General features: G+C 35.4%; 5 protein-coding genes across 13 annotated transcripts; 4 read left to right on the forward strand and 1 right to left on the reverse strand.

Moving 5' to 3' along the window:
- Positions 1–23,912, reverse strand: Cep97 (centrosomal protein 97kDa). 5 transcript variants are annotated; one of them, XM_076763497.1, is made up of 15 exons: positions 23,781–23,912; positions 22,814–22,958; positions 6,138–6,207; positions 5,734–5,885; positions 5,407–5,565; positions 5,217–5,318; positions 4,902–5,098; positions 4,556–4,639; positions 4,164–4,459; positions 3,201–3,401; positions 2,539–3,141; positions 2,295–2,427; positions 2,002–2,221; positions 889–1,915; positions 1–816 (listed from the first exon to the last, which is right to left on the reverse strand). In XM_076763497.1, exons 3-14 carry the CDS (start codon positions 6,148–6,150, stop codon positions 1,331–1,333), a joined length of 2,745 nt encoding a protein of 914 aa, XP_076619612.1. In that variant the 5' UTR covers positions 6,151–6,207; positions 22,814–22,958; positions 23,781–23,912; the 3' UTR covers positions 1–816; positions 889–1,330. The 5 variants fall into 5 exon arrangements, with proteins under 5 accessions (XP_076619612.1, XP_076619609.1, XP_076619611.1 ...); XM_076763494.1 differs by having other exon boundaries at positions 2,295–2,430; positions 23,781–23,911; XM_076763496.1 differs by having other exon boundaries at positions 1–1,915; positions 2,295–2,430; positions 23,781–23,911.
- Positions 6,179–11,285, forward strand: LOC143341005 (putative RNA-binding protein EIF1AD). Of its 2 annotated transcripts, none has more exons than XM_076763508.1 (3): positions 6,179–6,309; positions 10,653–10,925; positions 10,988–11,285. In XM_076763508.1, exons 2-3 carry the CDS (start codon positions 10,659–10,661, stop codon positions 11,195–11,197), a joined length of 477 nt encoding a protein of 158 aa, XP_076619623.1. In that variant the 5' UTR covers positions 6,179–6,309; positions 10,653–10,658; the 3' UTR covers positions 11,198–11,285. The 2 variants fall into 2 exon arrangements, with proteins under 2 accessions (XP_076619623.1, XP_076619622.1); XM_076763507.1 differs by lacking the exon at positions 6,179–6,309 and adding an exon at positions 6,479–6,656.
- On the forward strand, positions 6,670–10,522 carry Tam (DNA polymerase gamma, catalytic subunit tam). Its single transcript, XM_076763492.1, has one exon. It carries the CDS (start codon positions 6,785–6,787, stop codon positions 10,520–10,522), a length of 3,738 nt encoding a protein of 1,245 aa, XP_076619607.1. The 5' UTR covers positions 6,670–6,784.
- LOC143341001 (neuropeptides capa receptor-like) lies at positions 12,597–17,681 on the forward strand. 3 transcript variants are annotated; one of them, XR_013079545.1, is made up of 8 exons: positions 12,597–13,387; positions 14,766–14,856; positions 14,944–15,143; positions 15,221–15,472; positions 15,565–15,889; positions 15,944–16,473; positions 17,102–17,225; positions 17,391–17,681. XR_013079545.1 is itself a non-coding variant. In XM_076763501.1 (6 exons), exons 1-6 carry the CDS (start codon positions 13,102–13,104, stop codon positions 16,182–16,184), a joined length of 1,395 nt encoding a protein of 464 aa, XP_076619616.1. In that variant the 5' UTR covers positions 12,597–13,101; the 3' UTR covers positions 16,185–16,489. The 3 variants fall into 3 exon arrangements, 2 of the variants coding, with proteins under 2 accessions (XP_076619616.1, XP_076619617.1); XM_076763501.1 differs by lacking the exons at positions 17,102–17,225; positions 17,391–17,681 and having other exon boundaries at positions 15,944–16,489; XM_076763502.1 differs by lacking the exons at positions 17,102–17,225; positions 17,391–17,681 and having other exon boundaries at positions 15,565–15,884; positions 15,944–16,164.
- Positions 18,397–25,457, forward strand: LOC143341002 (neuropeptides capa receptor-like). 2 transcript variants are annotated; one of them, XR_013079546.1, is made up of 7 exons: positions 18,397–19,075; positions 21,352–21,442; positions 21,535–21,731; positions 22,451–22,687; positions 23,277–23,598; positions 24,292–24,974; positions 25,126–25,457. XR_013079546.1 is itself a non-coding variant. In XM_076763504.1 (6 exons), the coding sequence occupies exons 1-6, from the start codon at positions 18,790–18,792 to the stop codon at positions 24,539–24,541; spliced, it is 1,383 nt and encodes a 460-aa protein (XP_076619619.1). In that variant the 5' UTR covers positions 18,397–18,789; the 3' UTR covers positions 24,542–25,457. The 2 variants fall into 2 exon arrangements, 1 of the variants encoding a protein (XP_076619619.1); XM_076763504.1 differs by having other exon boundaries at positions 24,292–25,457.
- The last annotated feature ends 503 nt before the right edge of the window (positions 25,458–25,960 follow it).

A 25,960-nucleotide genomic window follows, 5' to 3' on the forward strand; every position in this document is an offset into this window, starting at 1 on the left:
GTAAGTACTCTGATGTGTCAAGTAAAATATATGAGTAATGTGAGAAACAACAAAAATGTAATAAAAAGAATCAGTCAATTACATAAAAGAAAATATTATTGTAAACAAATATTCAGTGTATGCTCATTTATTAAACACTTATATCAAGTTCTTAACAAGCCTGAGCATTAAAATGTCTTTTTATGTGACACATCATGATAGAACATGTCACACAAAATAAATATTATGGTATGGTTTCAGTAGGAGCTCATATGTAGTTTCTGGCATTACATTAATATTCTTAGAACAACAATTATTTATTACATTTAAATACTTTTAATAAAAAAACAACTTAAAAAATGTACACACATATGAAAAATCACTAAATGCAATTTTTGGTTATAATTAAAAACTCACACATTTTTTCAACACTTTAATCATCCGTTTTCGTTGAAAGATTTAAGTTTCTTTGTTTTAATAACACTGTATACCTATGTAACAAGTTTCAGTTAATATCTACAGCAGTTATAAGCATACAAGTTATCGCAGTGACTAGATTAAAAATGTTTCCGTTATCTACTACCTTTGCCAGTAATATCAATTTTCACTAGAGCTCATATTTTTTAATAAATAAATAAATAAGAAAATAAATACATAAAAATAATAATTACCTATATAATGTTATTCGGGCAACTTCTTGGCAAAACGAAAAATTCTTCTGCCATTAATAAGGAATGCTTTTACATATCAAAACTCTCTTCTACGATTCTACAGTTACTTCAATCTGAGAATCGACAAACGGCATTGGAATTCACGGTGCCAAGTGGGTAGTTCATCCTGTACAGTAATATTTGTTGTTTTTAAGAAGGGGCAAAGCTTTATACGATATACAACGTTATTAATACACACTTTGTACATCGATGAAAATTTCAGAAACCAGATATGTGGACGGAAAAATTTCAAAATTGCTTCAATGACCACAATGTACGACGATATATGATAAAACTGTTTATCGACACGATTTGTTAGTATTATGTAATTGGTACTTTTTTTTATCTTTATTTATATTGTGGTAAGTTTTTAAATTTTGATAAAAGTATCTGATCTTCCTTTGTTATAAACTGTAGGAAATATTGTGCGACTAAAACCATAAAACTTTGTCGTCTCAGTCTAATTAAGATCACTTTTTGAACTTATGTACAGTGAGCATTTTTAGTTACATGCATTAATTTCACTCGTGTATTGGACACTATTTGATGGAATTCGCATTTCATTTTCATAATTTCTATTCAGAGCTTATAACTTTGCACCTTCATTTTCTTCCTTATTATTTACTGTGCATTTTCTCAGATTAAAGTTGTTCTTTCTCAACTTCTTCCGAACTATCTTCTTTTTCAAGGTTTTTGCAATTTTCTGTCGTAATTTCCGTTTCAATTAAATGATGTAATTCTTTACATAGTGCTTCCTCACAAACTTCACCATTTATAACAGCACTGTCAATTACATCATATTCATTCTTGTCATCATGCTCGATTACGTTTTTAAAATCAGATTCACCAATTTCTTCACAACTTTTGAACATATCGGGATGTTCATTTGAATTTATCAGTTCAGGATTTTCATTAGAATTTAGTATGTCAGTATTGACTTCATCATCCGTTGTATCAGTAGATTGAGAGACTTTCTTTAACACACTATCTATTAGATTAGATGCAAAACTCTTACTCTCGTTTCCTTCATGAAGAGTTTGATGAATCGGCAATGTCTGTGGTCTATGTGCCCGTGCATAAGGAAATGTATTTTCTTCACCTGCTGGAGTATGGACAGCAGATATTTCAGTTTGAGTTGCAACTCCATTATCAACAAGAATTGGCTTTGATTGCATATTCGACATGCATCGTTTTATCTCTGACATAGAATCTTGTAATTGTTGAACCTAAATACGCATCAATTGCTTAGAAACTAATCAAAGTATCAAAATAAAATTATTAGATAACTACAAAAATATAATTGAGATTTTACCTGAGTGTGTAACAAATTACATGTTTGTGCTAAATTGGTCACAACGTCTACATTTTGTGTAATGTTCTCATTATCATTGCTTGTAGGATCTCGGCTACTATTAGGCTGAAGACTAACAACTTTTTTCCATAGCGCGTTAATCGCTTGCATTTGTAATAATTGCAATTTATGTTCACTTTCTAAAGCTGTTCTAGTGGCTTCCATGTCGGTAGAAAGTTTTCTAGGAAATTAATAAAAAATACACAATGTTAAATATGTACTGCTTATAGATAACGAGATAATGAAAATCATACTGGATATATTTATTTGTTCTGGTCATTTCGATAGTCTTCAGTATATTGGTTGCTTTTTTATTGAGGTTCCTAGTATGGTAGCCTCTCCACATCCTCTGGATGCAAATGGCTGCTTTCTCAGTTTCATCTTGATCTACTTCAGAAGTATAATAAAACAGAATCAGGAAAAATATAATAAAATATGGAGAAAGATAATATTTAATTATCACATACTGAAAAATGTTATTTTTTAAAAAACTTTTACCTTTATTGCTATCCTCCTGCCTTCTTTGAATAGCCCTATGGCGAATACCATCTAATTTTGCCTGACATACTTCGCTATCTTCGTCGCTACTTTGAGTAACATTACCTGCATCTCCATCCCCACTTTTTTTAATTACGCCAGTTTTAATTCTGTCATTTGCACTTTTGGGTCGTTGTATGTTTCTACCTAGATTTGGTGAATTTTTCGTACTTCGTTTTCCAGGCAATGTTTTACTCTGAACATAATTATTAATTTTCACACTATGGGGACATTTATTAACGTTCGTGACAATTGGTTTAGCGATATTTGGTTTCCCAATACTGCAATTTGTTGCAGAATTACTTTTTACAAGCGCATTCGCTTTTAAAGAACTGAGATTCGTTTTTGCCATTGGATTTACTGTATTTATAATTGGAATAGCCTTGCCGTCACCGTCGGATGTAGGTTTACCGGGCATCGTAATTTGACATGGTGATGTTAATTTACTTGGTGGAGTTTTTGGTAAAACTCGTGAAAGACCAGAAGGTGGACGAAAATCTGGACTCATTAAAGACTCTGGAACTGGTACCAATTTTGTTGCAGCTTGTAGAGGACTAGATGTTTCTACAAACCAATTTTGTTAAATATGTGATAGAAGGAAATCAGCAATGATTTTGATTTACCTTCTATGCTTTGTGAAATAGCAATATTTGATGCCTTATTACTGAGGGTACCACAAAGCATATTTGGATCTAAACTTTGAGTCATCAATGATTCATGATTTTCATTTAACAGAGTGTGACATGAAGAAACCATAGCATCTGTGTGACAACTAGCTATCATTCTGTCCGGTGATCTTATTCTTAACGAATTTCTCGACGAACCTAATTAAATGTCATATACTTCAAATATTTGAGATTTATTTCATATATTAATATATATTCCTTTACACTTAAAAACGTTTTAGGGCTAGCTTTGCTAGCAAAAGCATGCAAATGATATTTAACTAAAAACTAGACAAACAATATAAGAAATGTGAACTATGTGAAATATATTTCCAAATCGTCAAATGATAATTCGCTAACCAAGTCTTCTAATTAGCGTCATCATCATAACACTGTCTTATCTTTCATTCTCCAAAGTCATTTGCGCTATAAGCTTGAAAAAGCAGTCACTTAAAAACATACTACGTACTAGGCATGAAAGGTGTAAACATGTGCACTAATCAAAGATCAAATTTCTTTCTAATACACAACATTGTTTCTTAAGTGTTAGCAAAACAATTTCTAGTTTTAGTTCCATTGAAATATAAGGGAAATATATCTTAGATTTTTACACATGCCCATTATGTAATTATAGCCATGTATGATAAATCCTCATTCTGACTTTGGATACCTTTACAAGGTGAATGGCACACACAGTACTTTGCTTCATAAAATTTTGGTGATTGTAAGCATTTATCTTCATAGTATGTCAACATTGGCGCAACTAGAGAAAACACGTTATAACTAGAACATATATAATGTGCATGACGACTGGAAAGTGTACATCACTACTAGTCCACGTTTGCAATTGTAAGTAGAAAAACTTTAGATGGTTTCTGATTGTACTTGCAAGAATAAAAGAAAAGGATTAATTAGACTCACTGGCACGTCTAGGAGAACTTGTCCTGTTATGACTAAGTCTACGCCTAGTGGCCGGAGAAGGACTCATTCCGACGCTACTTAAGCTGTGCACGCTTCCAGTATCACTTTGTTGACTTAATTGTTGCTGATGATGTTGTGCTTTACTCAAAATCAGCCTAAGCTTCCTGTCAGTTTCATTTTCTAACGATTCGCCGGAAAGAGGGCAGACAGAGGCTAGGTACTGAGCAAGCAGTGAATGTTCACCAACACGAAATTGTCTACCGCGTCCCTGAGAATATAGCCACTCTGCCCTTAAACTGAGTGGCCATTGTTTCAAATAAATTTTGATTCTTTGAACTGAGTTTTTAATTACATTATATATGAAATAATTATATTTCTACAAAAAGACCCACCTTTCAAGAGGATCAACAGGATAGCCATCAATTGATTTCAAGCTCATACACCAATTGATAACAAAAGGACGATAGTTAAATCCACTATAAGCTATTTGTTAAGAAGAATAAGCTATTGCTGTAAATCTACAGTTAATACAAATGGTGCTGTTTTTTATCTAATTTTCTACAAGCACATTATTTTATTGACAAAAAATAATTCTAAGTATGTGTAATGACATTAAATATAGTAACATACATCACATACTTGTGTCTATGTTATGTAAAAAATATGCTTGAAAATATGTTCTCACTAATCCACCTCTAAAATCCAGGTGGGAATATATTTGAATAACAAAAAGGATACATACTGTTACCTGTCATACTGACACACGGATTATTGGCAATCGAAAAATTTATTAGATTCTCTAAATTAGCTAAATGCGACATTTCATTTAAATCAGTAATATTATTATTTGCCAATGTAAATGTTTCTAAAGAAGTAGGTAAATAGCGTTCGCATTGCCGTAATGTTATTATACGATTATTATGCAAAAAAAGTTCCTAAAATATTGTTAATATCATTGTATTTGAGAATATTACTTAATTCGAATTTTAGTATATTTTTAGTTAAACAAACAAAACAAGAATTATACTCATAATAATACATTAAATATCTTACCTTTAAATTTCGTAGGTATGAAATATCTGAAATGTGACTGATACTATTTTCAGATAAGTCCAAATGCTCCAATTTAGTATTTGTATGTAAATGTTCGATAGACTACATGAAAAAAATAATATATATGTATAAATTACATAAAGAATGATTTAACCATGACATTGTATATAAATAATTATATATAATATACCTTTATATTGTTGCCAGCTAAACAAAGCGTTTGCAAATTTATCATGTCCTTTATACCTTCTATGGTCAATATACCGTTATTTGCTAAATTAAGTGTTACAAGATTATGTAACTTTGATATGCCATACATCCGTAATAGTTGGTTTCTTACTATTGAAAGCTGAAATTTCATATCAAATTAGTTTAAAAAATAATCATTTATTTCTTATACTGAACAATACAACTAGCATATAAATGAAAAGTGATGTATAGTAGAACATTTATGATATAGTATAAAGTTATGAAACAAAAAATTGTGCATTATTGTTTTTATAAATAGAAACACTACCTTGGTAATTCTATGGTAAGAATCAAGATTATCGAGACGCTGAAGTTCATTATCGTCTATGATCAATGTACTGATATCTGCATCCGACGGACAACGGGAAAGCTTCTTAAGACCTTGACCACTTAAATCGAGTGTATCACAAACCAGGGATTCTGACAAATAAAAAATCGCATTGTTATTTTCGTTTTATTAAATAAAACTTGTTATACATTCATACGTAAAATTGAATAAAAAGTGTCAAAAATGACAAGTACGAAACCGCAATGAAATTATATTGTTTTTATGTATATAATGATTAAATAATCAGTTGTGACATATTAAAATGTATTAGAAATGTCTGAGGCATTCTTACGAAGACAGTTTGTTAGAAAATCATAAAATATACATATCAAATTTACACTAACCAGTCGAAGCCATGATGAACACAATAAACTGGCAGACGCTACGAAGATGTCGTCGTGATCACTATAGCGCCTAAATAGAATATAACATTTGTAAAATATTAGTTCACGTTTATAGTTTGTGTGTGGAAATAATAATGTTCTTAAATAGAACTAGAATATCTCTTCTTTATACGTAAGTCCTAATTGTATCTGTTTCTATGGATCATATTTCTATATGATATAAATATTACGTTTAATATTGATATCTTTTCTGTACTTGTAACGCGTTAGTTACAATCAAAGAAAATACAACATACATCTAATATTACGTTCGTAATATAAGAAACATACAATGTCTTTAAACATTCTATACCATGGTTAATGAATGATTTTGAAATTGCGCGTTTGAAACCATAACATGGCGACATACAAGTTCAAAATATTTGACGCATTACTTCTCTAACTTTATTAAACTTATTGATTTATCTAAAATATTCGTTATTTTCCGGACCATATTTACAAATTAATTTAAACTAGCAGGTAAGATTTTACTAATCACAGTTCATTGGAAATAAATTCTATAGATTAGTTAATAATACCAAAGTCACGTGTTAAGTACATTGTTCTTTGCTATGAAATCATAAGACGAAATGTGAGACAGAAAAGAAATGAAAAGTTTGGTGATTCGTATTCCTAGTCGTCATAAGTATTTTGTTGCAACGCATAATTCTAATTTTGTTGAACGAAAGCAATTTTCAAGAAACGTTGTCCGTACTGTAAACTGTAATTTATTCCATTGCACTTCACGTGCTCTAACCTCTACAGAGAGTACTAATAAGTTAAGTGAAGATCAACAAAATAATGTAAATGGAAACAATGCATTTAAAACTATAACATCTGCTTCAATTGTTTTATCAAATAAACATGAAGTACATGAAAATCAAAGAAGTTCACCTGATATTCCAGTAAATTTTGAAGAAATGTTTAGTGGTAAAATATATAATTTGAAGAATGGTAATAAAAAAGATAATGCCATTACAGAGCACCAAAGTATAAAAAGATTAGAAAATGAAAAAGAGCACATGAAAACCTATAATAATAACAACACAAGAGTTAATGAAATTAATATGCAAATGCTTTCAAAATCATTACATAAGCAGATATTTAATGATTCTAACAAACAGGGAGAAATATCAGAGCAAGAAATAGAATCTATAAAGGACAATTTACGCTTGTATGGAATAAAAATTGAAGATGCAACTAGAGTACCTGATGTGGACCTTAAACTACCTCCTTTAGAAGGAAATGATATAGAGCAACATTTTTATAATATTGCTAAATCACAAATTGAACCTTATGTAACAATTATAAAGGAGATTATGAAAAATGTTCCTAAAATGCCAGATAAGTGGATACTAAAGGAAGGATGGACTAGATATACATGCAATGGAGTAGAGAGTGTAGATTATCCATTAGAAGATGGTATTATTTTTGATATAGAAGTTTGTATGAAAGAAGGATCTTTACCAACACTTGCTACTGCAGTAACTAGTCAAGCATGGTATGGTTGGGTATCAAAATCTTTAGTAGATGGTTTAAGTAGAAATTTTGAAGGTCAACAGTTTACTATGGACCAATTAATTCCAATGGAAAGTAAACCTACAGAATATGGAGAAAAATTAAGTAATTACCATAAAAAGCCAAAAATTTTAATAGGTCACAATGTGTCATTTGATAGAAGTAGGATTAAAGAACAATATTGGTTGAATCAAACAGGATTACGGTTTGTGGATACATTGTCACTTCACATCTCTGTTAGTGGTATTAGTAGTTACCAAAGAGCAATTTTAAATGCAAAAAGAAATACAGCAGAAAAACTTGATTTACATACACAAACCTCTTTAAATAGTTTAACAGAAATACATCAGTTTTATTGTGGCACTAAATTAAATAAGGAACTCAGAAATGTTTTTGTAGAAGGAACATTGCAGGATGTGAAAAAGGATTTTGAATCTTTGATGACCTATTGTGCAAATGATGTGCTTGCAACATATAATGTGTTATGCCACTTATTTCCTATTTTTGAAGATAGATTTCCTCATCCTGTTACTTTAGCAGGAATGTTAGAGCTTGGAACTTCATATTTACCCACAAATTCGAATTGGCTCAGATATTTAAGTGAATCAGAGTCAACATTTGAAGACTTAAATTATGAGAACAAATGTACTCTTGCTAAAAGAGCTAATGCTGTTTGTCAACTTATGCACAATGAAAAATATAAGGAAGATTTATGGATGTGGGATGAAGATTGGAGTACTCAAAAAATTAAGATGAAATCAACATCAAAAGTTTCAAAAAAGAAATATGAAGTACAAAACACAGAAAAAAAAGAAACTGATTCACAAAAGTATCTCTCAGATGGGGAAGAGGAGGAAGACCCTTTGGAGACAAAATTTGCCTATTTAAAAGAAACAAGAAAGCTTTTACCTGTAAAATTACCACATATGTCAGGATACCCTGCATGGTATAGGAAACTTTGTTTTAAATTCAATGATAAAAACTGGGAACCAGGCCCACAAAATATTAGTACTTCTATGCAAATTGTACCAAAACTATTGAATTTGACATGGGAGGGTTATCCTTTGCACTATATACGAAAAAAAGGTTGGGGTATTTTAGTACCTTATAACCAGGATTTAAGTATTGAAACTAAAGTACCTTTAAAACAACTTTTGAATCATTGTTCTTCATTACAAATGAACGAAATGGGTGGAACAGATGAATCTGATGGCACAGATTATGTAATGTCAATTCTTAACAAAGAGGTGCAAAATGATAAGGAAAGATTTTGGTATTATAAGAAAAAAAAATCCGATTCTCATATCAATCACACTTACAAAATAAGTGCAGTTTGGTGCAATACAGTTATAGATAATTGCTGTTACTTTCTTAAATTGCCACATAAAGATGGAGAAAATTATAATGTTGGTAATCCACTGGCTAAAGATTTTTTGAATAAGTTTTCTGAAAATGTCCTTGCTGGTTTGGACAGTAGTGCTGCAGAAGTATTGAGGACTACTAAAATGATGTCATATTGGAGAAATAATAGAAACAGAATCATGTCACAGTTTGTAATATGGTTTGACAACTGCAACTTACCAAACACTGTTAAAAAAACTAAAAAGTCAATGCGTTATGGTGCAATTTTACCTTTGGTAGTTGTTTCTGGAACGCTAACTAGGCGAGCGGTAGAACCTACGTGGATGACTGCTTCTAATGCTAACTCTGAACGCGTTGGTTCCGAATTACGGGCTATGATACAAGCTCCACCGGGGTATAGTATTATTGGTGCTGATGTCGACAGTCAAGAGCTGTGGATTTCATCAATGATAGGAGATGCTTATGATAAAAAAATTCATGGAGCTACACCTTTCGGTTGGATGACGCTAATTGGCACTAAGTCCAATGAAACTGACATGCATAGTATTACAGCCAAAGCTATTGGGATTTCTAGAAGCCAAGCTAAAGTTATCAATTATGCTAGAATTTATGGTGCTGGGCAAAATTTTGCAGAAAGACTTTTAAAACAATTTAATCCATGTATGACAGACTCAGAAGCCGCATCTAAATCTCGAAAAATGTTTACTATGACGAAAGGTAAAAAAGTATATAGATTGAAACCTGAGTATACTAATAGCGATCTAGAGAATAAACAATATTCATCGTACGAAGCTCATAAAGTATCGAGTTTATTCGGTAAAACAGTATCAGAGATGTTTGAGACAAATAAATGGGTAGGTGGTTCGGAATCGGCAATGTTTAACAGACTTGAAGAAATTGCTCAGAGTCCCCATCCTGTTACTCCCTTCTTAAACTCCAGGTTAACTCGCGCTTTAGAAAGTCAAAAAGACAATAGTAAACATTTACCTACAAAAATTAATTGGGTGGTTCAAAGTGGAGCAGTTGATTTCTTACATTTGATGTTAGTTTCAATGAAATGGCTCATGAAAGATAATATAAGATTCTGTTTATCATTTCACGACGAGGTGCGATATTTAGTGCCATCACGCTATAAATACAATGCTGCGCTCGCCATGCATGTTACCAATCTTTTAACGCGATCATTTTGTGCTTCAAGAGTTGGAATAAAAGATCTTCCAATGTCGGTAGCGTTTTTCACTTCCGTGGAAGTCGATACTGTTTTGCGTAAAGAATCAAAGGATGACTGTAAGACACCTTCGAATGTTCATGGATTAACAAACGGATATGAAATTCCTCCTGGAGAAAGTTTGGACATATTGTCGGCTATAGAGAAAACAGGAGGGTCCTTAGGATCTTGGCACGACGGCAAGAAACAAAGGAAAGAATTACCCAATCAAGAAACGTTGCACAAATTAAAGACATAAACAGTATTTTTTTAATCAATATCAGAACATTGTCGATTAATGAAAGGAATCAGTAAATGATGTAAAATTGTTGTTCATTTTACTTTAAAAGATCAAATGTTGAATATTGTAATTACGTTTAAACTTGCAGATCAAAATGTCTAAAGCAACTAAACGCAAACACGTTGTTAAAGAAGTCGAAGATTTGAGTATTCCTACCGAATCGCAATCCATTGTACGAATAATTGAATCGCGCGGTAATAATCTTCACGAAGTCATAGATTTCACTGGAGACCAATATCTCGTATCTATGCCGACGAAGTTTAGAAGAAACATTTGGGTGAAACGAGGAGATTTCGTACTAGTAGAGCCAATAGCAGAAGGGGATAAAGTGAAGGCAGAGATCGTTAAAATATTGACACGAGTACGTTTTGTTAAAAATAATTATACTTTAATTAAGAACTAATTGTTCAATTTATCCATTAGGAACATCAAAAATTCTATCGCGCACAGGGCTGTTGGCCAAAAGAATTCGATAAAATTCCGAAGTCAAATGAAGGAATAACAAACAAGTATGGAGAAGAAAATGATAACGAAGAAGCGGATCTTTTTGTAAATACAAATAGATTATTACTTAATTCTGGTAGAATAGATAACACCAGTGAAACAAGTTCTGACGAAACTGATTCTAGTTAATGTTTATGTTACCTTATTAGAAATAATCAATTTATTTGTACAATAAACTGTACAGCAAAAGATGGAATAAATATTTTATTATTTTTCATTTTGTGTAGAGCGAATTATATTTCTTCCTCCTTTGAAACATTTTCTAATAAATTGAAGTTTTGAAATTTGTTCATTTATATACCAAATATTGTAAAAGAATCAAATTTTTTGTTCCGCAATAATTAATATATTATCGGTATAAAAATATTCTTACGTTTGACGTAAATGAACGTTATCGCAAAAATTATCGTTGCATTGTCTTCGATTAATCTTATCGACTAGTATGATGTTTGAAATTTTATACGCATTGTATCAATTGTCAATTAACATTTTCTACCGTGTATGGCCTATGGCGAGTATTGCAACCTTCGATGATTAAATTTTACAACATTGTATCCTTAATTATGATCATAAATTTCCAATGTCCTTGTATAATATTTTGCACTGAAAGTCGAACATTCTTTTCGGCTTAAGGAACGTTCGAGGTACAGATAAGACAATTATATACCGACAAACATGTAGTTTTGTTGAATCTTTGAATTTACATAAATGCGTATCAAATGTGTAATTCATTCAAACAAAATGTTTTAATTAAAGATGCTTCTAAATACAAAATCGATAATTTATTTATAAAACAACCGAGATACACCAAGTTTCTACCCTTCAAGTGAAGATACAGGGTTGATTTAGGAGCACTTTTGCTCCTCTTATTCGGCTATACGGTAAATTCTTCATTTTTTAAGGTAACTTGAATTATAAAAAAAAAAGAAAAATTCATTTATCTGGTATTTCTAATAATTGCGCGTTTTCCTTCTCCCGATGGAAACTATATTTGCGTTCAATCGCGTCTAGCGAATTCGAAGCGTTGCGCGTCGAGAGAGTTGCGAACACGATAATTGAATGCACTGGGACTCTTGATACGATTGAACGGTACGTTAGACCGATTCTCTTATCGGCGAAATCAGGAGGAGGATGAGGTTGTTGTTGCGATGGCAGGTGTCCCACGGTATCGCTAAGAACACTACGTTCAGTCGTGTTGTACGGTAGTCGCGCTCTCAACAGAGACGATCCGCCGACTGTACCGTCTTCCTTTTCGTTTTATCTATTTATTTTGGTTTTGTGCTAATAACATCGACCAACGTGCTCCAACAGTAACTGCACTCGGTTCGGTTTGAAACGCAATCCTTTTAAATTGAATTATATTTTCTGTACTCTCGACACCGCGCAACTTTTACTGTGTATTAGCACGTGTTTCTGTCAACACATAAACGCTCGTTATCGTCGAAAATTCGTGATATTTAACGCGTGTGTTCCTTTGACGTTAATCAATTAGATAATCGGTGATACGCTACTGCGTTGTTCGGCAACTTTGATTACGCAGAATAAAAAGGTATTCTGCGGTTAGTGGATCCGATGCGAGGATGTCAAGATGACTCGTGCCTCGAAGAAGAAGAATGGGAATTTGCGGCGGAGCGTCGAATCCATGCTAAAGCCAACGTCTAAGTTCGCGTCAAAATGGCAGATTAAATCGTTCGGAAGACAGGGTATGATCTTCATTTCGTTTGAGGCGAAGCAATTGTTAATTGAGTACCGATCCAAGAAAAATCGCATTTGTTGTACTTAGTCGGTGACCCATTAACGATCGACCGACCGCAGTCTGTTGACTCGACTACAAGCTATCTATTCAAGACGGAATGCTTTGTTTACCCGCGATAATTATTTCTACAGATACGAATACAGATTCTTAAAATAGACCGTTGACGGACTCGCGCGAACCGTTCTTCCTGGACTATTAATATTTACAAACATCCGTTTGCCCGGCGAATGTTCAATTCCTTCGGGAGAATCTTTTATTTCCGAAGGAACTAGACAGTATGGAAACATCGATCGAGGATGCAAGCGATTTGCACGATTTTTGGAAAGACTGGGACCTGAAAAACCTAACGGAAGCCGAATACTTAACGAAGGTACTCGGACTCAAGTATCTGCCCATGAAGATGGTGATACCGCTCACGATAGCGTACGTGGTGATATTTGTCACTGGCATATTCGGAAACATCGCCACGTGCATCGTCGTTATGAAAAATCCTTCGATGCAAACCGCCACAAATTACTACTTGTTCAGTCTGGCCATATCCGATCTTACTCTACTTGTGCTGGGTGAGTTGCAATCGCGTTCCACTTACTTGCGCATAACCTTTCTTTGTGTCTCGTTTTATTTACGATTCCACTATACCTGTCCAGTCGACTGTATATTTTAAACGTCTATCGAAATGTCAATGCGCTTAACACAGGAACGAAATACATCAAATTTGTCGATTCACTGAATTCTATTGATTCGTCATTCCTTTCCCATAATTTATAAATCGTTGCGGACATTTAATAGAGCTAATCGAGAACGAATATATCGTTGTGTTGTGTTGATTCGTTTTTAACAGACACGAGGGGAATCAATAACCGAATCAGATTTATGTTCCTGTTTCTGAATCAGCATTCGTTTAACGATGGTTTAAATTGGGAACACGAGCAATCGTTTAAAAGGTTGTCAACGATAACGAGGAAAGTGTGGGTGGAAATAACATGATTCAAATTAACGATTTCAAGTACGAGTGCATAAACGTAATTATGACAAAGGTTGTGTTTCTAATAACGTAAACGATATCTAAAACTGTTTTGTTTAGATCGAGATAATCGTTTAACCACTTTTTCTTTCACGACAATTCGAAGATGAGCGCTTTAAATTAATCTTTGTTTCACGTGTATGTACATTAGTGATTGTTATGCACACGGTAGACAGTTTGTCGATCATACCATTGTTTTTATTTATTTCTTTGCTATGGGATTTTCAGGGATAAAAGTCGCGCAATTGCCACGAATGAGTCAAGGAGATTTAACACGATAGGATTAAATCGTCGTGATATAAAAATACTTGAAGCTTGAAGCAAATTATCAACCGTAAACATTCACGTGTTGCCTCACGTTTTCGCGAATTATTTGTATCCTTATTCCCCGAATGGCCGAGTCATATTTATGCAAGTATACGCGTATTCTTTTAGAAAATACGAATCAGGTAAAACAAATTCAACGAATTGACACAGTTTGTTGAGTTAAGCGTTACCAGTAGTAAAAGTTTTATTCTTCGAGGAAAGAAGCTTCGAACAGCGAAACAGGAATCGTATTCCGAACATGTTCAAGTAGTTGTAGCATGCGAGCCGCAATTTCTTCTGTCTTTTAATGTCATCGCGAAATACCGTGACGTTTACGTGTTAATTACCTGCTGAGCTTAAGTCGTAAATCTACTTTTGGGAAAACGAGTGTGTGTATCGCGTTGATGCTTACGGTTCTTAGTCATTGCGCATCCTAGTGCAGACGTTTGACGTCAATTGCACGATCGTCACGGAAATAAATCACAGATAACGATACGAAAAAAGAACAAAAATAGGGTTTTACCGTTACCACGATCGTAACGAAATATTCTCGTTGATTGATCATTATCGTGCCGATTGATCGTTATCGATGTTTGTTCAACCACTTTTAGGATTACCTAACGAGTTGAGCGTCTTCTGGCAACAGTACCCTTGGGCTCTAGGAGTCGGTCTTTGCAAGATAAGAGCGTACGTGTCGGAAATGTAAGAAACCACCGTCAATCATTTTCTATTCGGTTACATCATGCTCTACCGACCTCCAGAATTTGAAACGTTGCATCTGTTCGGTAGGTCTTCGTACGTGTCGGTCCTCACGATAGTGGCCTTTTCCATGGAAAGATATTTGGCCATATGTCACCCGCTTCGCGTTTACACGATAAGCGGCTTGAAAAGGCCTATACGTTTCATCTTGGCTGCGTGGTCAATAGCGCTAATTTCCGCGATACCGTTCGCAATTTATACGAAAGTCAATTTGGTCGAGTACCCACCAGGTTAACCAAGCGATTCTATTGCGTCTGATCGCATAACTTATACGCTAAGCAAGTTGTACAAGTGTGAAATTATTCAGGTTCGGGTAATTATTCGGCCGATTCGGCGATTTGCGCTATGCTACTACCATACATGCCGAAGTTTCCTCTTTACGAGCTGAGCAGCATCATATTCTTTTTGATACCGATGCTGGTGATTCTGATAGTCTATACGAGGATGGGTTTGAGGATCAGGAACAGCACGAAGGACACGCTGAATTCGGTGGTGCAAGGCGCGATTCACGGAGACTCGAGACAAATTCAATCCCGGAAGTCCGTTATCAGAATGTTGAGTAAGACCGAGCTGTTTGCCATTCATATTTTCAAAAATTTTTTATCTTTCTTTTATATAAAACTTGGAAATTCTAGCGACTGGTTGTTGCAGGCGCCGTGGTTATTTTATTTTTCATCTGTTGGGCTCCGTTTCACGCTCAACGGCTGCTCTACGTCTATGCTCAGGAGTCCGACTATTATCCAGACTTGAACGAATGGCTGTACATTCTGAGCGGATGTCTTTACTACTTCAGCACAACCGTGAATCCCATTTTATATAATTTAATGAGTATAAAGTACCGGCATGCGTTCAGGCAAACGATATGCTGTAAGACGAGAAAGACAGGAAGGAGGAGCTGGGCCACCAGGGATTCGCAGATGTGCCAAACCAATTCCAACGGAAAGACTCACGGCACAAACTTTAAGCGTTCAGTAAGGTTGGTAACGTTAACATTCCGACCATCGACGACATTTACATAATTTTTGTTTAGGTATACTATCAGTCAAGCGAAAGAGATGTTTCGTTTCACTGCAAGTCGGGAAAGCGTGAGCAAAGACGGGAATATGAACGACAATGTTTCTCATAAATCTTATGCGCCGAAGAAAGTGGACTCTAGCAGACCTCTTCTCGATCGAATGCACTCCGTTGCTCAAAAACAAACGAGCAACGTAAGCTCTACATCCGAGGGGACAACGAAAGAGTCCATGTCCACGGCCAGTAGTAATTTGTAAACTACGCAAACTGTACATTTTTTGCGTTGTTTATCACACGATACTTGTAAATAATAGCTGTAAATTAATAGAGCGTATTGTTATTTATTTTTTGACGATGTGTTGTGTCGTTTTTGAGTCAATTTTTATCCGATTTTACCAGATTGTAAAATTTCTGTAATTAATAAAAGGTTTCGACGACGAACCGTAAACATTTTCTACGAGTTCCTCTATTCGATGCACGTTGCAATCTCGTACGATTTTATTAGCAGATTTCAATTGCTTTCAGCCGGACTTCGAGTTTCAATCGGTAAGTAAGTTCAAAGTTTTTAATGAACCTGATGGAAGAAAAGGTGATATATTCGCGTTCGCGACAATATCGAAAGTTTGTTTGCCTGCACTTCTTAAATTCGCAGCGACAGTGATATTTAATGTAGAAGTTTGAAGAGGGGGTTCCATATTCCATTGTATTACTATGGGATTTTAACTTTTGACTATCTTGTTCCGTGGTCCATCAAGTTTTGTCAGTCTCAATAACAGAGAAACTCCTTTACTTTCAAATTGGAGTTGAACAAATGAATGCCAGCAGCAACTGTTTCTTTGTTCGAGTCATCAAAATGACAAGTGTAACCTAAATCGGTGCTTTTATCCAATATTTTTTCGCAATATTTCGAGATAATGTTATTCAAAGATCGTGAAAATGATAGTGTTTGTTCTTTTGGAATCTTTAAATTGCTTCGTGGAATTAATTATCTTCGTAGTGATTCAATGTTTCTTATCTGTATACGAATGCATTCTACGTCCGATTTTTACCCAATTGACAGGAGAAAAACCACTACAATGGGTAATATCCGTATCTCTGGTTACAATAATAGCAGTAGATTCATTTACGTTCTCTAGATTGCGCGGTCCTATTGATTTTCCTCTTTCCTTTTCAGACGCAACGTTTTCTAATCCAATGCTTATCGTCTAAAAGCTTCCTTACAGACTGAATAAGGACAAAAACGAAGAAACGTAATAGTATTATGTCGGTGCTCGGTTGGAAGACGTCAAAGGTAAAATGTAAGGTGAACGTAAACATCGAAAAAAGATCTTGTTTGCGCCCGAAAGTTTCCGTTTTTGTCCACGTTCACTCGTCGCGCAATCGTATTGCAAGAGATTTAACGAATAATAATTATGTAACGCTGCCCGAGAATAGCGTTTTGACAATCATGAAATATTTTTCAGCTCTTTCTCTACATTTTAATTCTTGGCACGACGATTTTAATCCTCGATGGTTACACCAAGCCAACGGAATTCCCTTTCAAGCTCGAAGAGGATCTTTTAGTTTGCCACTTCTACCAGGTACATTTGCCGAAGGAAGCCGTCGAATATCGTTTGTATAGTCGTGGCAAAATGACCGAATATCAGTTGCGAAAAACCTTGACCCGTCGACCGAGAAAACATGTGGTGCATTTCTTGATTGGCAGTGCATCAGCAAACGATAAGCAGGTTTCGAGCATTTTAACGTAATAACCATGTTGCAAGACAAAACTCGTGAATTATTACGCGGCATAATAGGAAATTAAGATCGCAAGGGGGAAAAACAAAGTCTTGTAAACTACTGTATCGCACGATAAATTTGTTAAAGTGTTTGTATCGCATTATATTGTATCGTGTTCAAATCTACACATTGAAATCTAATAAAAAAATTGGAATAGTAATCAAGATTGGCGGGGCTATCTGTAACAGCTGTGAGAGAGAATTATTTGGAAGCTTTCGACGTTGAACTGGGTGAGCAACAATTTAAACTTGACATCGATAATTACGCGCTTGTGGGTGATTTAAGTGCACTTATAACACGAAGTTTTTATTAATGCTGGTTGGAGGCCGCTGCAGCTCCACGCAACTTTAAACCAGTTGATTAAATATATATTGATATAATTATTTGAGGATTCGATATATTTTATACAAAATTTATGGACTTTGTTACGCAGGGCTGCGGTGGCTCCAGAAATTCATCTACGCGGCTAAATGTCAAAGCCCAGATAAGGTTTAAGTGGATTTCCCTCGTAATCAGGTCGTTGAAGTTGCGTTGAACACTTTGAATCGCGAGATGAGCACGACTTTACTAGTAGAGTATTCACATCGAGTACGCGGGGGTTAAAGTTGAGGGTTGGATGCGTAGTGGATGAGCGCGTGGTGAGAAGGTGAAATGCAGCACACTCGGGAGACGTCATTTGTCCATGGTTTGCCAAGCGGAGCACTATCGAGTTTGGCTCTCGCTTTCGGACTACAAGTACTATCGAAAAGTGGTGTAGTGCAATTTGCAGTCGGAAATTAACATTTTCTATCGCGATAATACGATCAAAATACGATCGATCCCGATAGAAATCGGTAACGGATACATTGTCGTTCGTCGTCGATACACGGAGGGACTTTTCGATCGTTCAACAAGTAGAATTAACGAGGTAGAATGTTTGGTGTAACGTACCGAATGATTATTTCATGTAATTCTAAAAGAAAAGCCATCGACGAGAAAAATGACTGTTAGTTTCGAAGCGAAGTCAAACTCTTGCTGTGCGAGTTAACAGACACGGAACAAAAGTGATCAATTTTCCTGTCGAAAGGTGACCGAGATTCGGAAATGACGAATGATAATATTTCGGGTAAATATTTGAATGTAAAGAACATCAGCAACGTTTACGCGCGCTTCAACGAATCTGAATATTTGAATGAAGTTCTGGGTCCTAAATACTTGCCCCTGAGCCTGGTGTTGCCCATCACCCTGGCCTATGTCATTATATTTGTAAGCGGTTTCGTTGGCAATGTAACCACTTGCATCGTCATCCGAAAGCATCCTAATATGCAGACAACGACAAACTGTTATTTGTTCAATTTGGCGGTATCCGATCTGTTGCTTTTAATAATGGGTAAGTTTGCACGTGCTCGTTATTTGTCACGCTTCTCACAATGATGCTTTTTTTTAAATTTATTATCGACGTGTTGGACAACCACGTGTTCTACCGCTATTCCTCACACGATCTTTAGCGAAACCTTTAGCAATCCATCACGAGGGTACTATGTTTTAAATTCTTTCACAAGTTCTCGAGCATCAATGTTCGTCAGAGGTTTTTCCCGAAGATCCGATATACGATACTTATTAGATTCACGGAAATGATCATCGAAAAGCGATTCAGATGTCGTTAAAGTAAGCGAAGTGAAAAGAACGTGAATTTTATCCATATACGTAACATATAAGTATTACCGTGCTTGTGATTTATGTTTCTTCTTCCGTGCTGAAGGTATTTCCTTTAGGAAATACAACGTATTCTGTTATTTGAAGTTCTTCCGGAATCGGAAAATATGACAATGGATCCAAGATATGAATGTTGTAAATGCAAAGTTACATGCGAGATAAAGAACCGCGTATCGGGGGAAAAGAAAACGTCTAGGCAATATTGAACTCGTCAAATAATAAAAGAAGTTATTTAAAATCGTTTAAATCACATTTTTTTTATGGACTTGCATCAGCTTTTTCACATTTATAGATCTATCATCAATTACTGTCGTCAGTTTCTTTCTAAGTTTATAGGCGACAGGGTAAGAAAAGATGAAGTGTCGTTGGGTGAAAAAGAATATAAATGCATGGTGTTTTGAACGATCGAACATTGGCGACAATTGAAACAAATAACATTTATCAGTTGACTTGTGTGTAGAAAACGATTCGCGATTAATTAATAATCGGTTGTGTAAGATAGAAACGGATAAAGAGAATAAAAAGAGACGCATTTTGTTTTATCAGTAGACGGAAGTCGCTTAATCTTCGAGGATAGCGGAACTGCATTCGTATATACAGATATCGTATTTTCATGTTCGTCGGAATTTTACAATCTCTTAAAACACAATAAAAATGAATCCTGATAGAGGGGGGAGAAATAGCAGAAAATGTAATATATCGCGTGGGTTTCCAATTGAAATGTTTTAACAGTATACGAGTGCTATTGCTCTTCAAATAGCGAAGGTTTGAACAATTTCTGTCCCGGCTGATAATTATGAATTTCAATTTATAGATATTTTGTCTTTGTTCCAACGGATACCGATTAATAAGTTTATTTAGTTCGAAACTTTATGCAAGGCAATGGCTTGCGAACCAATATTTGTACGATCGTCACGAACTAGACGTTAATTGTCGACTAATGGCTTGTTCGATCTTTCTCAGTGTAACGAAGGGTATCGTGTTACTCGTTACGATTTCACTTGTATCAGCTGTTGGAGTGTGATTCCGGTGAATAGATTTATTTGCATCGAAAGTAGCCTTACAGATAAATTGCCTGCACTGATTCAATCCTTTTGTACTTCGAAGTTAGTATTTTTTATATTACTTTTAATTGATGTGACAATTTCATACGATCCCCCAACGATTCTCGTACCTCTTCCAAGTTATGGAGATCTAAGTAATTTGTAAATAGGTTGATTGCAAAAGGAAATTCAACAGAAATGATGGTCGTTTGATCGTAACGATTCTGTAGGTGTTTTGTCCTAATGCAACAGGTCAATTTCGACAGAATGTACGGAATAAAATCAATGGTTTCCACGACTCGTGAACTTGTATCGAACAGATCATCAAAAGGACATTTAACAATTTTTTGAAAATTTCCAAATACTCATATCGTTTTATGCGATTGTTATCATTGTCTATTTTACTTGTATGTGCGATACACGTTCTTTACACAGTTATATGTGTATGTATATTGCCATTTAAATCTGTCCACATACGTTTATTTATTTTACGTTCCGGTGACGAACGCTCGATGCTCGAATAAATATTTCGTTTACTAATGAAAACTATATATATATTGTTTGATCGACAGATCACATATTCTGCTGGCGTGCGGATGCATGAATTTACGAAAAATTAACTCCATTTATCGTGGAATATGGCAACTACTATCTACGTTTGAACACCTTAATTTTTTAATAACTTTTTAACGAAGCTTCAGTCAAGAAATTGATATTCTTGATTTTCATCTTATTTTGACCTCTGGAATCTCCCATTAAAATTTTCCCCAGGGATAACCGAACACCCTGTATGCGTACACTAATATAGAGTTCTTTTGTTTAAAACATTCAATCTCTTTCGAATACACGCATGTATAGTACCAAACATAATTTCATTGAATTAGTTTTTCTTCCAATTCTTTTACAGGCATACCAACAGAGTTGAGTATACTTTGGGAACAGTATCCGTGGAAATGGGGATTAATTATATGCAAATTACGAACGTACTTTTCTGAAACGTGAGTCGATGTAACGTTAATGCACAAAGGAACGCTAAAAAAAAAAAAAGAAATCGTACTTCATAAAAATAATATCGGTTTCTCTTTTGAAGGTCCTATTATGTGTCGGTATTAACAATAGTAGCATTTTCATTAGAAAGGTATTCGGCGATCTGTTATCCGCTTCGTCGTTATGCGAGTGGAGTTAAGGTTCCTATACGAATTATCTTGGCTACATGGCTAGCAGCTTTCGTTTTTGCCGTGCCATTCGGTCTTTATACCACCATTAGTTACGTCGAGTATCCACCAGGTAAGTTTCTGTCGAAGACGGATAACTAAGGTGCAGGATCGACAATTATAAATTATAAACCCTGGTTATCCCTCTCAATTAATCGATGTCATGAGATACGTAATTAATACTGCGTCCTGTTGCTGATTAATAATATTAGGAAATACTATCTTTTTGGTTTTGCCCGGCAAATTGTTTACACGATGGAATTTCATAATTGCGAATACTAAACACATCATTCATTTTGCCAGACACCACTGCTCGCCAAGTTGCATGTTTCATAACAACTTTCGTAGATTAGAAATTTAAACAACTATAACAGATATTAATTAGAATTTGCATGTTACACGTAACGAGTAAAGTTTGCGTTCACATTCTGAACAACGTTACATTAATTAATACTATTTCGCAGTAATAGCATCGATACGATGTTGCAGCGGATGCTTGTAAATATGAATTATGTAAATAGTGATCGTTGGAATACGTCTACGAGTCTAACCGCAGGAACACGAACACTTACGCGGTAAATAAAGCGCCGATAGTTTGGAAACCACGAAACGTCGATCAGGAAATGTCGCGTTAGAATCATTTTTCGGCCTACCACGTGCATACGTCGGATACAAATATTAATCCCTTTATACGAATCACGCCTGACCAGCAGATTTATACACAGTCACGAACGTATGATTTTTTTAATAAACATTTCCCTCTGAGAGATTTATTTCATTTTTGCCTTTCAGAATCGAAAGAATACTTGGAGGATTCTGCTTTTTGCACGATCGAGATTTTACCCGAATTTCCGCTGTACGAACTTTGCTGTTGCTTCTTCTTCCTTCTACCGATGGCGTTTATAGTGGTGCTTTACGTGCGAATAGGGTTGCGAATACGAAGTAGCAGCCTAGAGCAGACCGTCGAAGGATCGGTTCACGGAGAGACTAAGCAAGCTCAGTCACGGACAACCATCATTCGGGTGCTCAGTAAATGTCTAACGTTAACTAAACGCTTTTCTTCCATTTTCGTTTTTCAAGTTCCGGCATCGTTCTCGTAAATTTGTCAATCGTTGTAAACACTGAGCATTTTCTGATTTATTCCAAGTCACGTACCGTTTTATGGGGGCGATATATTGCCAGTGATCGTGTTCGGAAGTTGACGCGAAGCTCCACATCGGCGTAATAGACTTCATGGTACCGCGGGATTATTTTCATCGCAAAAACTTGGTCGTAAAATCCAACGTGACATTTATCGAACCTGAAATTTACCGTAATCTGTCAATGTTTATTTGCAGCTATATTATTTGATTTTAGAGTCAGACGCGTCATACGTCGCATTCAAAACAATTGAACGTAAATTAATTTCAACCGTTGTATCGAATATCCGAACTGCATTATCAGTTTGGTAGACGTTTCGTACCTCGTTCGTCGACGATCTGTTTAGAGTCAACATGATAAAATAGCCTCGAGTGATAATAAGAAAAATTTGCCTCTGTATTTCTAACTTAATGCATAACTTTGGAGATGATGGTTTGGAGGCGTACGTGAAAAGGAAATCGGTGACTTCGCTTCACAGGTGCTGTCGTGGTAACATTTTTCATCTGCTGGGCGCCGTTTCACGCTCAACGACTGTTATACGCGTATCAAGATCAAATTCCATCGTTCGTTGATATAAACGAATGGCTTTATCCACTCGGTGGTTGCCTCTACTACATCAGTACAGTCATAAATCTGATCCTGTATAATGTGATGAGTGCGAAATACCGAAACGCGTTTAAAGAGACACTTTGCTGTTACCCAAGCAGACCTTCCATTACAAAGGTCGACCTCAGTAGCGGATCCAGGACGGGATACCAGGTGTTTCACGGAAAGAACACGAATTACCAGCACGGCATCAAGTAAGCTAAAATGCTTATTAATTTCCCGGCTATTTGTATGCTGTCGTTGGCAGCGTCTCTGCCCGAGATTCTCCCTTATTTTCGATTCCAATTTCATTTTCGCGTACGTTCCGAACCGCTAGGGCTCTTTCAGACGAGATGCTCGCTAGTTGGCAGCCGGTGTTCAAGACACAATCACTTACTAGCTACCACCAAGCTACTGAAAGATCCAACGTTACAGTCATGCCATTTCTGCGTTTGTTCTCGGCTTGTCGTTCCATTAGCTGCTGCTGTAAATTAGAAACGGCAGAAAATTACATGTTCGACTTATTCGTTGAGCGCAGTCTTAACAAGAGAGTTATTGCAAGACGAGAAATATTGGATAGGGTCATAAGTAAGTGTCGTATTTTACTTCCCTCTTCAAAGAGTTGCAGAATAACATTTCCCATTTGTTTGGTAGCTTGTAGGTATTGAAATAAGTAGATCTGGCGTGTAAAACGTGAGATTTATGACTCGACCCAAGCATCGTTAAACAAACCATTTAACAATCTCGTACGAATGTATACGCGCAAAGAGTGATAGACACGGTTATTGATATTTTAGTCTGAAAGGGCGTTTAATCGCAGGTTCGCGTACCGGGAAATAACAAACCCATTCTATCCGTGCAAAAGGTCACGAGCAAACTCACGTTTTGTGATATTTGTTTGGATACAGAGAAAATGCATCGTGCCAAGCTGAAAGCGGTTTATGCGCGACGGGCCAATTACAATCGAACGACGAAGAGGAAAAGAAACGACGTATCGCAGGAACGGACGATTCGTCGATAAATAACGAAAATATCGACGAGATCGATGCTGAATCTTTATCACGGGTACCAAAGAAATCGTCGCTCCTCGTGCATGCAAAGAACGGACGCGTGAGATATCAGACGGTCGAAACCCCATCGAACGAGACACATATCTGATCATTAAATTAAATGACAAACGCGTTTCTGATCGTTAAATGTCAAGTTTGTGTGAGAACGCGCGTATAATTGATAATTAAACTGTTTGATACTTTTGGAGCTGACGGATTGAAAGGAGCAACGTTGCAGTTAATTTATAATAACGTTATTTCGATAACATCGCACGCTGTAAATCATTAAGACACTGGATACCCTTTCAAGCAAAACAAGCTTCTAATCCCTGACTTATCCTGTCAAGGGAAAGGGTTTACGTACCTCGAAGTTCTTACCGGGCTTAGAACTCACGGAAAAACTCAACTTCACATGCGTGCCAAGATCGATCGAAGATACTGAACGTCTCGAGTACTTTCACGTTTGAAGTAGTTTCAGAAATTTACAGAGGGGCATGTTTACAAATTTACAAGATGAGTTTCTTCTCGAAACAAACTGTACGGTAAGTCAAATAACTAAGTTTAAACGTAAAATATTTATTCAAATAAAATTAATTAAATTCTTTTATAAGATTCTCACGTGTTATGTGCTAGAATTATTTTTCATCCGTTATTAGTGAAATCGTCGTCACGAATTCCGGTTTACTTTTGTAGCCAGAAAGAGATTCTCGAGCGAACGAAGGAGTTACATGTTCACAAGTTGTTAAGGTAAAGACGTAGAATGCGTTACAACGTTGGAATACTATAGATGGTATTCAATATCGAAATTGTCAATAGATATATGTATTGTTTACTGGGAAATATTGTTCAAGGATAGTAGATGTCCAGACACGTGCAAAAACGACCAAGTGAATCTATAGAAATTTTTATTGGTGTGTGTAGGAAAATATAGTAAATTCATAAGTATGAAAAATTCAGCGATTGTAAGATTCGAATGAAGAATGTAATTGCGTTTGTTTTTTAATACCGGACTACGTAATACCAGAGTCTTTCTTCAGTCTTTCAGAGTCTTTCAAACAAGTTAATAAAGAAAGAAATAATAAAAATAAAGAGACGAAAAGCTTCATTAGTATTTTCTTATCGCGACCGTCGATGGGAAATATATACGTATCAAATATGTTCTCAAACCGATTTTGTAACCTTACTGTTATCTCAGGATCAACAAATCTTGTGATAAATTTTCTAGATAAAAATTTCATCTCATAGATAAAATTTTCTGCAAAATATCGAACAATGTGTTTCTACATACTATGTAAATTTGTCTTCTAAATTTAGAAACAAAGAATATATCTGATACGTTGCGTAACATGTATCATATGCGTTTATTCATCCCTTGTTAACCCCTTGGTGACTCTTTAATAACCACTTGATAACCATATCACAGACGAGGTATATGAGTAGACCTTTTACCTTATGGGCTTTCATGGCCCAATCTGACTGCTATACCGACCTGAAAATTCAGGGGTGATTTTAGCGTCCTCTTCTCAAG

This window comes from Colletes latitarsis, chromosome 4 (assembly GCF_051014445.1).
Source record: "Colletes latitarsis isolate SP2378_abdomen chromosome 4, iyColLati1, whole genome shotgun sequence".
In the NCBI taxonomy this organism is placed as follows: domain Eukaryota; kingdom Metazoa; phylum Arthropoda; class Insecta; order Hymenoptera; family Colletidae; genus Colletes; species Colletes latitarsis.

Bases quoted from the DNA above. Each gene is read 5' to 3' on its own strand.
- Cep97 (XM_076763494.1), bottom strand. The intron at 5,566-5,733 runs GTAGTGTTTCTA...ATGAAATTTCAG, and splicing joins CTTACCATAGAATTACCAAG to CTTTCAATAGTAAGAAACCA. The intron at 3,142-3,200 runs GTAAATCAAAAT...ATTGGTTTGTAG, and splicing joins TATTTCACAAAGCATAGAAG to AAACATCTAGTCCTCTACAA.
- Tam (XM_076763492.1), top strand. From the start codon at position 6,785: ATGAAAAGTTTGGTGATTCGTATTCCTAGTCGTCATAAGTATTTTGTT.
- LOC143341005 (XM_076763508.1), top strand. From the start codon at position 10,659: ATGTCTAAAGCAACTAAACGCAAACACGTTGTTAAAGAAGTCGAAGAT. The intron at 10,926-10,987 runs GTACGTTTTGTT...TTTATCCATTAG, and splicing joins TCGTTAAAATATTGACACGA to GAACATCAAAAATTCTATCG.
- LOC143341001 (XM_076763501.1), top strand. From the start codon at position 13,102: ATGGAAACATCGATCGAGGATGCAAGCGATTTGCACGATTTTTGGAAA. The intron at 15,473-15,564 runs GTAAGACCGAGC...TGGTTGTTGCAG, and splicing joins GTCCGTTATCAGAATGTTGA to GCGCCGTGGTTATTTTATTT. The intron at 15,890-15,943 runs GTTGGTAACGTT...ATTTTTGTTTAG, and splicing joins AACTTTAAGCGTTCAGTAAG to GTATACTATCAGTCAAGCGA.
- LOC143341002 (XM_076763504.1), top strand. From the start codon at position 18,790: ATGACGAATGATAATATTTCGGGTAAATATTTGAATGTAAAGAACATC. The intron at 21,443-21,534 runs GTGAGTCGATGT...TCTCTTTTGAAG, and splicing joins CGAACGTACTTTTCTGAAAC to GTCCTATTATGTGTCGGTAT. The intron at 22,688-23,276 runs GTAAATGTCTAA...TTCGCTTCACAG, and splicing joins AACCATCATTCGGGTGCTCA to GTGCTGTCGTGGTAACATTT.